The following is an 11,949-nucleotide window of genomic DNA, read 5'->3' on the forward strand; positions in this document are numbered from 1 at the left end:
ATACATATGTAGGTATTATTGAAGAGGAAATGCCAAACATGCAAATAATCAGCTGCAGTGACTTTAAAACTGTAGATGTAATGCATAAGTAGTCGGGGTTAAATTGTAGCTTTAAAAGTATTCGTTCCTTGCAGCGTTTTTCGCCCATCTGCATTCACTGAAATCATTTAGTAGTATCTTTAAGACAGGTGTTTTAAGCGCATCAACCGCTTCTTCTACCGTCGAGAATCGTTGAAGATGGAATTTATTTTTGGATATCGGGCACAAAAAAGAGGTTATTGGGTGCCAAATCAGGACTGTACGGTGGACGTACTAGTAATTCGATGTTTTCACCCCTCAAATAGGCAGTTGTTTGAGCCGAAGTGAAGTGAAGACCTCACATTTCCATAATGAAGAATAAGGGCCGGTTTCGTCGATGTTTTTGCAAAACCGCCCATCGCCCAATTGCAAAACCGCCTGTCGTACGGCACTCAAATTTTACAGGAGAGCGAAAAAACGGGTTGTTCTTTGAAGGTATTGCCTTGATAGCTATTATTTTCCAAATCTGTTGTTTTAATAACGATTTAACGATTTTTATGCATAAATCTCGAAGCCTGGAGTTCAGGATTACCAAATCTCATTTCTGCCACAACCGCGATTTAGGCGGTTTTGCCACTGGTCGTGGAGCAAAAAGAGATACATTTGGAAAGATTCGGCGTGTAGGCTACCTTGTGACGCGTGCGTTACTTTAAATCTCTACTCATCCAGAATCAACTCGAACATGCTTAGTGTATGCTTAAGATGTGAATACTACCCGCAAGATACTAACCAGCTTTTTACGTGCCTATCCAAACCATCTATTTTCCTTCTTTGGTCGAATCCTGTCTAAAGCAATAGTTTCCAGCGCCTACTGTTAGATGACTTTAATTCTCGCTCTAACGGAGAAATTGAAACATCATGGCGGGTTGATGCCTTTGTTGTTGTTGTTGTAACAGCATACAAATTCCCCAAAGAGATTTTGGGGAGTGTTTTGTGAATACAGTAACTAACTTCGCCATTCATGAATATTCTTAAGATGGTCTCATTGGAGATACTCCACTGACGTAAAATGGAACGTAAGGGATGAGACTTATACTAAATATTGTATTCTTCTATGTTCTGCTAGTGACTACTTCGGCAGAAAGGCAGCCGCTGCGGCTAAGTGGTTGCGTACTACCGCTCCAGAAGCCCTGGGCCTGATCCCTGCTCCGAACAACATCTAAAATTAGAGAAAGTTTTCTCTAACAGCGGTCGCCCCTGTATTTTCTCTTAAACTGGAAAATGTCTCGAAAACCCGCAAGTTTCACTAATCTTTCAAAATTTGCATGTAACATATTTTTGAGTTTAAAGTTCGGGTTTTCATTTTTTTTTTAATCCCAACAAGTATTTTGTTCTTTACTTCATTTTACAGTGTTTTAATATTGCGTCTATTTTAAATACTAATAAAATGCCTTTCGCAATACACATTTTATTTGTCCTTGATTACTACACTGGCATTGAAACTTTAAGTAATTTCCTGCCTGCTTTTCCGCTCCTATTCGCTAGCCTTTGCATAATTACGCGGCTTGAATCCCATTTCGCTACCATTCTGTGAACGCAGTACAATGCTCATTGAAGGTCTTACATTCTTACCAAGCGGCAAAAGTTCAAAGTGACGTAGAATTTTGCTTATTGCGCTCTTCATTTCGAGTATGGCAAATTTTTGACCAATGCAATTGCGTGGTCCTGCGCTGAAGGGTATATAACTGTACGGATTCATTTTCTCACCACCTTCAATAGATTCGTTGAGAAATCTTTCAGGGCGAAATTTGTCTGGTTCGGGAAAGTATTTCGGATCACGGAGCATAACAAAAATGCCGATAGTGTAATTTGTGCCAGCTGGTACAATTTTGCCATCTACGGAGCGAATAAATGAGAATTCGGATTAAAAGATCTGCTTTGATACTCACTCAAGTTAACATCCTCGTCGAAATTGCGTCCAATAAGCGGTACTGGTGGATACAGCCGCAATGACTCTTTGATTACACATTCCAAATACTTCAATTCGCCCAAATCGCGCAGCGTCACCGCTCGCTCCTCATCGTCACCCAGCACTTCGCGTATCTCCTCGAACAACTTCGCCTGTACCGCCGAATGTCGCGAGATCAAGTGGAGACAAAATGATAAGGCGCTGGTGGTGGTGTCGTGCCCTTCGAACATGAATGTATCCACCTCTTCGCGTATATCTTCATTGCTGAGGGGTTGACCGTCCATGGTGGACTGCAGCAGCACATCCAGCAAAGCCATGCGGCGTTTCATGCCAACTTCTGCATCAGTGGCTGGTATGGCGTCGCCGCCGAGTGATTGCTCAAGTGCAGCACGACGTTCCACAATGATGCGTTCGGTGAATTCGTGCATTAGCTCAATGCTAGAAAAGAATTTCTTAGCATCTTCGCGGGCGATCAGACGGAAAATCCAATCAATGCGCTGCCACACGTTGATGAAGCGGTTCGCAAGAATATTTGCAACGCTGTGTAAATAAGAAGAGTGAAGAATCGGTATGACTTAGGAGCGACAAAGAAACATGAGAAGCTTACGTGTTTACCGCCATGACATAAGGAAACTTTGGATTCATTTGCGCATTAACTTTGGTGCCCATAGCAGTTTCTGGTTAAAGAAGAGGAAGAGAAGTGAGTTCAGGTGTAAAGCTGCCTTTATATGAGGCGATTTTCCAGGCGATTCAACATTGTCTGGAAAAATCGCTCGTGTAAATGGTGATTCAAAAATCGCTTGCCTCAAAGTAGACAACAAGTCAACTTTTGCAGGCGATTATCACCTGTCAAAAAATCGCCTCATGTAAAGGCAGCTTAAGGAGTCGCAACAAAAGCACAATTTATAACTCAATAGGAAATATACATGCCACTCACCTGCAATCACATCCAACGCCATCAAGCATATTAATGGCACAATATTCACCACAGTTTTACCATCTGCCAATGCTTCTAACTTTTTCACGAGTACTGCACTTTGTTGGTCGAAAATTTCTACAAATTGTTCCAGTATTTTAAAATGAAATGTAGGCGTAATAATTTTGCGTCGTGAATGCCACTTGCGGCCGGTGCTCATGAGTAAGCCGGTACCAAGCCAAACTTGTAGTAGATCGTAGAGATTATTCTTCGTGATATAGTGTGGGCTGCTGAGTATAACTTCAACATCAGCGGGATCGCAAGAAAATACGCCCAGTTGATTGAGCAGCCAGACACGATAAAGTGGGCCATATTTTTCGCGATTCGAAGCAATGAAACTCATTATATCTGCAATGTGTTGGAGAAAAGGAGAATGATGTGAAGGAGTGGTAGCTTATTTTATGAAATGTAACTATTGAAATTGATCCAAAGTGCTACTTAGTGGAAGAAAGTTAGTGGAGTGAAGAAGGAGTGATATAAAAAAGAAATGAAAAGAAAAAAATGCAAATTAACACCTAAAGAAGTTAAGTCTAAAATAAAAGCAAAAAGTGGTTCGCTCCTCATTGAAGACTGTGTACGCAGGGAAGTGACATATGAATGTTTAAATAAAATGCAGAAAAACAAATTTAATATGAAATGAAAACAACAACGGAAATCGGTGAAAAAATAGAGAGCTTGTTGCTTACTAACTATAAATTTATAAAGATCCTGAAGGCAGTTAAGGGAGCTTTGGTGGGACCCACCACGCAAAAACCAATTCCAGCGAAGAAGAACAATAAAGCCTTGGATGAGACCCCTTCTGGTGGCGACCACGGCAAACACCTGGAATGTCCAGACCCTTAATGGGGAAGGTGACACTGCCTGGCTGGTTGTTGTCCTCGTAAGGAATCTCGCTTGGAATAACCGTGATTGGCGAGTTGAATGCCAGGCTGGACAAGGAAGCGACCAACCAACGTCGGAAAATTCTGCTTCTACAACGAGACGTCCGACAACGGAGTGCGACTGATCGACTTCGTCCGGGCTCGAAACACGGTAGTAAGCAGTACCAGGTTCAAGCATAAAAAGATCCACCAAGCTACATGGCTGTATCCAGATCAAAAAACGGGAAACCAAATCGATCATGTTGTGATAGACGGAAGGCACGCTTCCAGTGTTTTGGATCCACCGTCAACGAACTGTCTAGCTTTAGACCTGAAAAATCCACCATAGACTAGGTATTCACGATGGAAAGACCAAGTGGAGAATGCAAAGTAAAGGCATTTCCGATTGGCTTCAGTTCGCTCAGAAGAAAAACGACTGGCGTGCTTTGTCGAACTCGGCCAAAATCGCTTAGGCGGTTGCAGCGCCAGATAACACGAAGAAGAAGGCAGTTAAGTATGGGTTAGTGATAATTTAAATTGCCGCGAGAACCATAAAGAAAAGTCATAAAATTAAGTATAACGGATCAAATAAAAATAAAAGGGAAACTGGTGAATAGGTTAGTAGAATAAAATCTCAGAGAATTGTTGATCAAAGGGAGTGGAAAATAAATGGTAAAATAAAATGTAAGATATAAAATAAAGAAGAGTAGTTGGTACGAAAGTGAACGACACAGAGCCGCTCGATTACACCTATAAAGTGCTAATATATAGAAGAGTATAAACTGAATAAAAAAGGATGTTTCTATGCAACTGAACGAAACAAAAATCTCAGAAATAAAAGGAAAAAATTGGCGCACGTCGATCACATTCATTAAGTAATATATAAATAAAATAAGCAAAAGTAAGATATGTACGCGAGTAATAATAGAAACTGGCAAGTCACTTTTAAGAAAAAAAAAAACAACCAACTTAAATGCTCGTAAAAAATTTAGGAGTACCGTTAGTTTCCTCATAATCCAATGATTGCGACTAATAAAAATAAGTGTCGGATCACCCTTGGCGTGTCGTTCCACCGAATTGATAACCTTCTCCTTTTTATATGAAGTCGGCTAAAAAATATTACAGCAAAATTAAGTTTTTATGCGGCGTTAGGATAGAATCAGAATCTTCCCCTCGAGCCCGCGCTTGAATCTGAACTTTTACTTTTACTTATGGCTAGCAGTGCGCGCTACCATTCAGCAGGGCCTGGGTTCAAGCCCAGTATACGACCAACATCAAAAAATAAAAAAAAAACAATCAATTTTTTTCTAATAGCGGTCGTGCCCGGCAGGCAATGGCAAACCTGCGAGTGTATTTAGTTATGAGAATCAGCTTTTCATAACAATACCATCGCCATTCGGAGATGACGTAAAACTGTAGGTCCAAATCGGAGGAGAACTTCGCCAACACTAACATATGTGTACGCGCCAATCTATTATTATTATTATTATTTTTATTATTAAAAAGGTTAAAAAATTTACTTTGCAGGTGATTCCTGAGTCATCCTGGACACGTCGCATTTTTGCATGATAAGTACACGTAGCCATAACTTGCATTGCTATTTTCTTTTATTGTTTAACTTTGAGCGATAAGGAATCAAAAGCAATTAGTAATACTGATCAATTAAAATCATACCTATTATTCACTTACCCTCTTGACTTTTGCCGCGATACATGAGTATATTACCAATCACCGGCAGTGCCCTAGGGCCTGGCATATAATGTAATATATCATTGCGACGCTTTTTGAAGAAATAATCCCAAATAAAGGCTAAGCCAATCAACAAAACCACCAACTCGATTAATATTGTCATGTTTTTAGAAAAGAGATAAGCTACATAAATAACAGTGCTATTATAAAAAGTTGCACGCTCACTCTAAATTAGTACTTTTTAAATATATTAATATTCAATTTTAATTGTTTATAATTGTGCATTTATTATTGTGTTCAAGCATATGTACATATGTATCCACTAAAATGATTAACGTTGTCCGTTACACAACCGACGCGCCTAACGTGTTTAGAACAACTGAATAAGCATTTTTCAGATTGTAACCATTTTTACAATAAACAAGTCAATTATATACGTATTTGTGTGCATAGCATCTCATCTAGTAGACAAGTTTGTTTAAAGCCGGTTCATTTGTGTTATAATAACGACACTAGTCTACAAAAAAACGTTATGCATATACTTATGTAGATACTTGGACTGGCCACGATTTCTTTTTTAATATTTAGAGAGTTCTTCAGAACTACCTAAAGCCCACTTACTCGCTTCTTTTTGGAGGTGTATGTGAAGACTTCAAAACTTATAGGCGGTTTCAGAAATTCCAATTGAGGCATCTACATATATGTATACCTCTAAGGGAACATCTTTTAATAATATTTTGTAAACCAGTGTTTAGAGTGCCAAATACAAAACAAAAAAACATAACTGCTTGTTTGTATCGAGTTAAGATCTCATTTTAAGAGCTTGATTGGGTACATTCTTGCGCTTTTAATTTGCTTTCAGAGCATAGAGAAAATGTTGCATTACTTATGATAAGCGATGCTGCGTCGTTAGGAAATCAATATCACACCGAAGTCTGGCTCTTTACGCACAATTATGAGATGCAGGGCTAAGAGACCTTTTTACAGAAGAAAAGATAAGTACGACAGGTTGCCGCTCTAAAAATCAAATAATAATAATAATAACAGATTGGCGCTTACACATATCGTCGGTGATACTGCAAAACGTTCTTTGCCAGTTATTACCTCTGGTGCTTAATTGATCTATCCTACAGTTTTACGCCGACTCCGAACGGCGATTGTATTTTTATGAGAAGCTGTTTTTCATGGCAGAAATACACTCGGAATATGGCTGAATAATTCAACTGCACAGCTGTGGTAAAGAAGCAAATGAGCGGTTCACAAAAAATTGGGGGACACAGGAAAGCTCAATTGGATTTTAAAGAGACTCAACTAGAAACTAAGGCTTTCACGATAGGAAGGGCTTGCGCAGTACTCTAAATGCCTAAAAGAACTTTTATAAGAAACAGTGGTTATATGGAATAAAGTCACGACCAACACAAAGCCTGGAGGTGAAGCTTTTCAAAGCTTTCTATAGATTCAGGTGTAAATTTGCTGTGTTGCAATCTAGCATGCGTTTTGTTGTTGGAAAATCAACAAAACATGTGCGATACCCATATATGTACATCATAACTAGAACTTAGCATACCGTTCTCGTACAATAAAATTGCCTTGTATGTTGACAACAACGTTTCTTTGTCTTTGCCCCAGGTGCTGCCGGATGGCGACTTTAGGACCTTGGATCTGTACTCTATTGACAATTGCGGTTCTGTGCGGTGTGCGCCGGGAAAGAGAGCACAATGAAAATAAAATCTACGTAAATATAACGAAAACTTACGTACATTTTACATTGCGTGCGGTTGTGTGCGGTGTGCGCTGGGAAAGAGAGCACACTGAAAATAAAATCTGCGTAAATATAACGAAAACTTACGCACATTTTACGAAAGTTTTCGTCATTTTGAGCCACGAAAATTTTCGTTGATTGTACAAAACCGTTTTCGTACATACTACGAAAATATGAGACATCAGATCTTAGTACATTTGACGAACGTATTCGTACTATTTACGAACGAATTCCGTACTACTTACTAAAGATTTTCGTACTATTTCTTTATTTTTTACGAAAGTTTTGTAAAATGAACAAAAAAATTGGTCCTATATTTAACGAAATTATTTTCCTAAAAACTGCGATTGTTTCGTAGAACTTCCGATCGCTTTCATTCTCCACACTGTAAAAAACATAAGACGAACAATAACACAACACGTTTATTTTGCTTTTATTCTTAATTTTAAGCGTCTTTCTTTAACAAAATGTTTTGCAATGTTTTTATGTGGAGGTACTTGGCAGATTCGCAGCTTCTTCGATGTTTGCTTCCTTTCTCGACTATAAATTAAACGAAAATTATAAGGCGTCTGAAAGGCAAGTTTCAGTGAAAAATCATACATGTACTTACTTAATATTTCATTAAGTAGAGCGTCTGTTCCTGGCTTGGGCTTGTCGTTGATAGCTAACTGATGAAATTGCCTATTTATGAAGCCCCACATTGCAGAGCAAGGCTCAGCGTGGGCGATGTTAAAAATATTGTATGCTTAAAAGCATTTATCCACAGCTTTAACATTTAATTTTATATTGTATTTTTATCCACCAAAAGCTTCTTAAAACTTTTAAAATAATATTATACGTCCCACAGTAGCCAACCAGTAATTTCGCAATGACACGCAGTACATAAAAATATGATGAAATATTAAACTTCCAGTAATTTAGTACATATATTGTACGAAAATATTCGTCTGTTGTACGAATTTAAAAAACATGTTTCTGCATTAGTACTATGTACGAAAATATTAAGTAAATTGTACGAATACAGAATTGTAGATTTCGTAAATTTTAAAATCATGCGTAAATATTACGAATGCCTTCGTACAATATACAAAATTATTCGTACAGAGATTTGTTCAGTAATTTACGAATGTGTTTCGTAAAATAAACGAAAGATTTCGTAAATTGTACTGAAAAAAGGCTTTACGAAAGTCCTTTCGTTATATTTACGAATGGTTCGTAAAATCTGTACAAAAACCAAGACTACGAAAGTTTTTCGTCGCACTTTTTCAAAATTTTATTTTCAGTCCAGACTATTGAAGATATCTCCGAGTATTTGAGGGTTGTTCACAGTCGAAATTGGTTCGCCGTCGACGTGTACACCCAGCTGTAGTCTGACCTCTTTCGTCCAGGTAGTAAAAAAGGTTGTCGAGAATTCCGTAAGTTAGAGGATTAGGCTCCTTGCAGTGATGGTAACCGTGTACTTTCGAGTACAAGTCATCAATTTAATTTCTGAACGCCATTATCGAGCAGTCGTCAGCATAAGGCCCTTCGTACACAAGTCTATGCAAATCTTCGATATAAATGTTCTATACCTACGTCGCGAGGATCTTGTAGCGAACGGTCCATATACACGCCTTTGAAGCGTGACAAGATGTCCTCAAGTGAAATCTAGGAAATCGCGGCAACGTTTGTAGCGACGATCTCGCCCGACAGATGGCCCGCAACTGGTGTGGGCCACGAATGAACAAAATGTCGATTCGGTTAAGGCCACGAGTTATCTAAGTGTTTATGGCGTTAAGTGCTGTTGCTGGGCTATGCAAAACGGTAGTAGCGAAGCCTATAATTCATCATGGGAGCGGATGCAGCATGAACTGTCAGCTATAATAGCTCGCGCATGGATCCGACGAGGCACGGTCACCGAAAGAGATTTCTACTATAGTCTCGTTTCGTCGGGTTGGACAGTGACCTTACGGTTGACCAAAGCTTAAAGCTTAAACAGACGGCAGCGTTAATCCGGATTAACTCGGACTTAATCCGGATCAACTGCAGTTAATTTCCGAGTTGATCCTGATCAACGCCGCCGTCTGCTTATGCTTTTACACACACCAAAGGTGAAATTGCAAGTCTTATGTAGGTTTACTAGTTGCCGAATCTCCGTATTAAGTTCCCTAATGCGGGGATTTCTGGGATCTGCCTGGCGAAGGCTATCACACTCGTTGGCTAGAACGCGAATGAAGCAGGCTGCAGCAGCATTGACAGCCTTGCGGAACTTACGCTCACCTGCATGAATGTTAGTTGCTGCGGGGATCGCAGCGAAGGTACTTTCAGTAAATTGTAAAATAAGTTTTATTAAAGTTGACATTGGCCCGGTGTTCGGCGGAACCAAAGTCAGCAGGTTCATCGAGAGGATTATGGGCAGATGGTCCGATTCTAACGTCCGCATTGTTCGCCACGAGATGCTGTTTGTCAGACCAGCGTTAACTATTGTTATTTTGCTTCGTCGTTCATTGTGCAGCATGTCAAATAGGCTATCTGCTCAGCCAAGTATATTCCACTATGATCAGTCGATAGGCTTGAATGCCGAAGGTTGTGGTGCGCGTTAAAGTCACTAGCTACCATTTTATTTTAGTATGATACCCTGCAGGGCAACTGGGGACTGGGGGTAAGTAAACGGTGTATATTTGGAGTTCGACATCGCCTGACCGGATAGCAATAGCGATAAGCGTCTGCTGCGATAAGACGACACTGCACGGTGTGATGCGAGATGAACGCGAAGCCTCCACCATTATTTCGTTCGGGATCTCGACAGTGCCTGTTGTATCCGTCGCAGTTCAGCATTGTTGAATTGCTGTGCAGCTTCGTCTATTGGACCGTAGCTATCAATATCCCAAGCCGATCCATGCAGACTATTATATCCTCGATCTGAATTGTAATATATTCGTGTGCGTTGGGAGGCTCATCGCAATACGGGGTGTTCGTATGGTGTGATGTTGCCTGCCGAGAATTTGTTGTATATGCTGCTGTTGGAGGTGCTGCCTTTGGTGGTAGTAGGCGGCGTCGCAGAAGGGATTTGCTGCACTGCAACAATGGCCTAAGAATTTGTTCGTACATTATCGAGTGGTGCGAAGTACTGATCATAACCTAAATTGTCGGTACGGTACGGTATACCCTGGGTTGCAGCACCGCACAGAGTGGGTGACGAACTAGGAGCTCTTGGTTTCTCCTCGCTCGTGGGTTGCGGCGGGGTGTAGGTGGGGGTGTGGTTGAGGCTTTGTTATGTTGGAAGGTGGTCTGGTCGTGTTGGGTTTGCGTCGCTCAGGTGAACTTCGTTGAGCCATTGAGGCAGCCTGGGTGTTTAGTGGTTCGTCACTGAGGCAGCCGTGTTGTTTGTTAGGTTAGAGCAGCACGGGGCCTCAAATAACGTGCTCCACTGTCAGTGAGTTCTAAGGTCTGAGCAGGTTCTAAGGTGACTCCATTCGTTGCAGGTATTGCACCTTACTGAGGTGGAGTTTGATGATGTGGATAGTAAAAAGCGTATAACTCTGCTGTATGTACTGTTGCAGGCCACAGAGGATGTTAACCCCTTGAGCGACGAATCATTCGTGGGTAGGCTGGCACATTTATGTTCGGGGATTATTACCACGAATTGGATTTCATTTTGTATGTACCTGATTTCGTGGAACCTGGAAGTGCAACAGAATTTGGTGAGTGTAGATAAACGAGGCTGCAGCAGTGATCGGACTTGAAAAAAATTCTGTGTGGTAGAAGCTGGAAAAAAATGTGGTAGATCTCAGGTTTTGGATCAAAGTTTGTACAAAAGGTAAAAAAAACTGCATGGTTTTACCTAAATTGCAAACTTTTTAGACTCTAAAAAAAATTTAATTTTGAAGTTGCTAAAAATTGCATTGAGTTTTGGCAATTTTTCTTCCTTGACTGTGTAAAGCAGTTTTTTCCATATCAATATATTTTTCGAACATATTTCAAGAGATTTCTGCAACCTTCCGGAGTGCTGCCAGCTTTTCTTTTTATCACATCACGATCTAGCGAACAAATGTGGCACGTTCCAAAAAACGCTACTTGGGATTTACCGATTTTGACAATTCTCAAGTAAAAGTAAACAACGCCTCAACAACTTTAGATGCATTTAAATTTGCTAATCTTTCACAAAAATCGCCGTTTTTCAACATTGTCACTATAAATTCTTTTATTAAATCATATATTTTGCAATTTAACACAATAACACCACGTTTCCTGTCGAAAAATTTATTATTGAGAAAATTTACTCAGCCTTATCACGAGTTTCATTTTCCCCGAACCGGTTCACTTTTCACTTTTGGTTTCCATGGTTTTACTATGGGCGGATGACAAATTTTCGGGTGAGTTTTTTTTCAGGCGAAACTCAAGATAAGGCAGACTATTTTACACAGGGACGTGAACCGGGTTTGAACCGGAAACCCGCTTTTTTCTATTAATTAGCTGAACCATTAACCGAACCGAAATTTTCCACAAATGTTTGATCCAAGCCGAAAACCGAACCACTTTCTATAAAGGTTTAAAGGCTTGTTTCAACCAATTTTCAATAGATAAATGTACCCACTTTTTTTTCTTTTTGTTAAACATGGTAACACCTACCATATTTGTTTACCATGTGACAATTGGGGTGTTCACAGTTCGTTCCAAATTGTGTCTGAAAATG

At 40.0% G+C, this 11,949-nt stretch overlaps 1 protein-coding gene across 1 annotated transcript; it reads right to left on the reverse strand.

Annotated features, from left to right (window-relative positions):
* Positions 1-1,466: 1,466 nt before the first annotated feature.
* On the reverse strand, positions 1,467-6,587 carry LOC118748612 (cytochrome P450 4d2-like). The gene is made up of 6 exons (XM_036483178.1): positions 6,572-6,587; positions 5,513-6,489; positions 2,925-3,311; positions 2,595-2,664; positions 1,968-2,527; positions 1,467-1,914 (listed from the first exon to the last, which is right to left on the reverse strand). The coding sequence occupies exons 2-6, from the start codon at positions 5,673-5,675 to the stop codon at positions 1,553-1,555; spliced, it is 1,542 nt and encodes a 513-aa protein (XP_036339071.1). The 5' UTR covers positions 5,676-6,489; positions 6,572-6,587; the 3' UTR covers positions 1,467-1,552.
* Positions 6,588-11,949: the final 5,362 nt, after the last annotated feature.

This window comes from Rhagoletis pomonella, unplaced genomic scaffold (assembly GCF_013731165.1).
Source record: "Rhagoletis pomonella isolate Grant_MI unplaced genomic scaffold, Rhpom_1.0 Rhpom_scaffold_00013, whole genome shotgun sequence".
Taxonomy (NCBI): Eukaryota; Metazoa; Arthropoda; class Insecta; order Diptera; family Tephritidae; genus Rhagoletis; species Rhagoletis pomonella.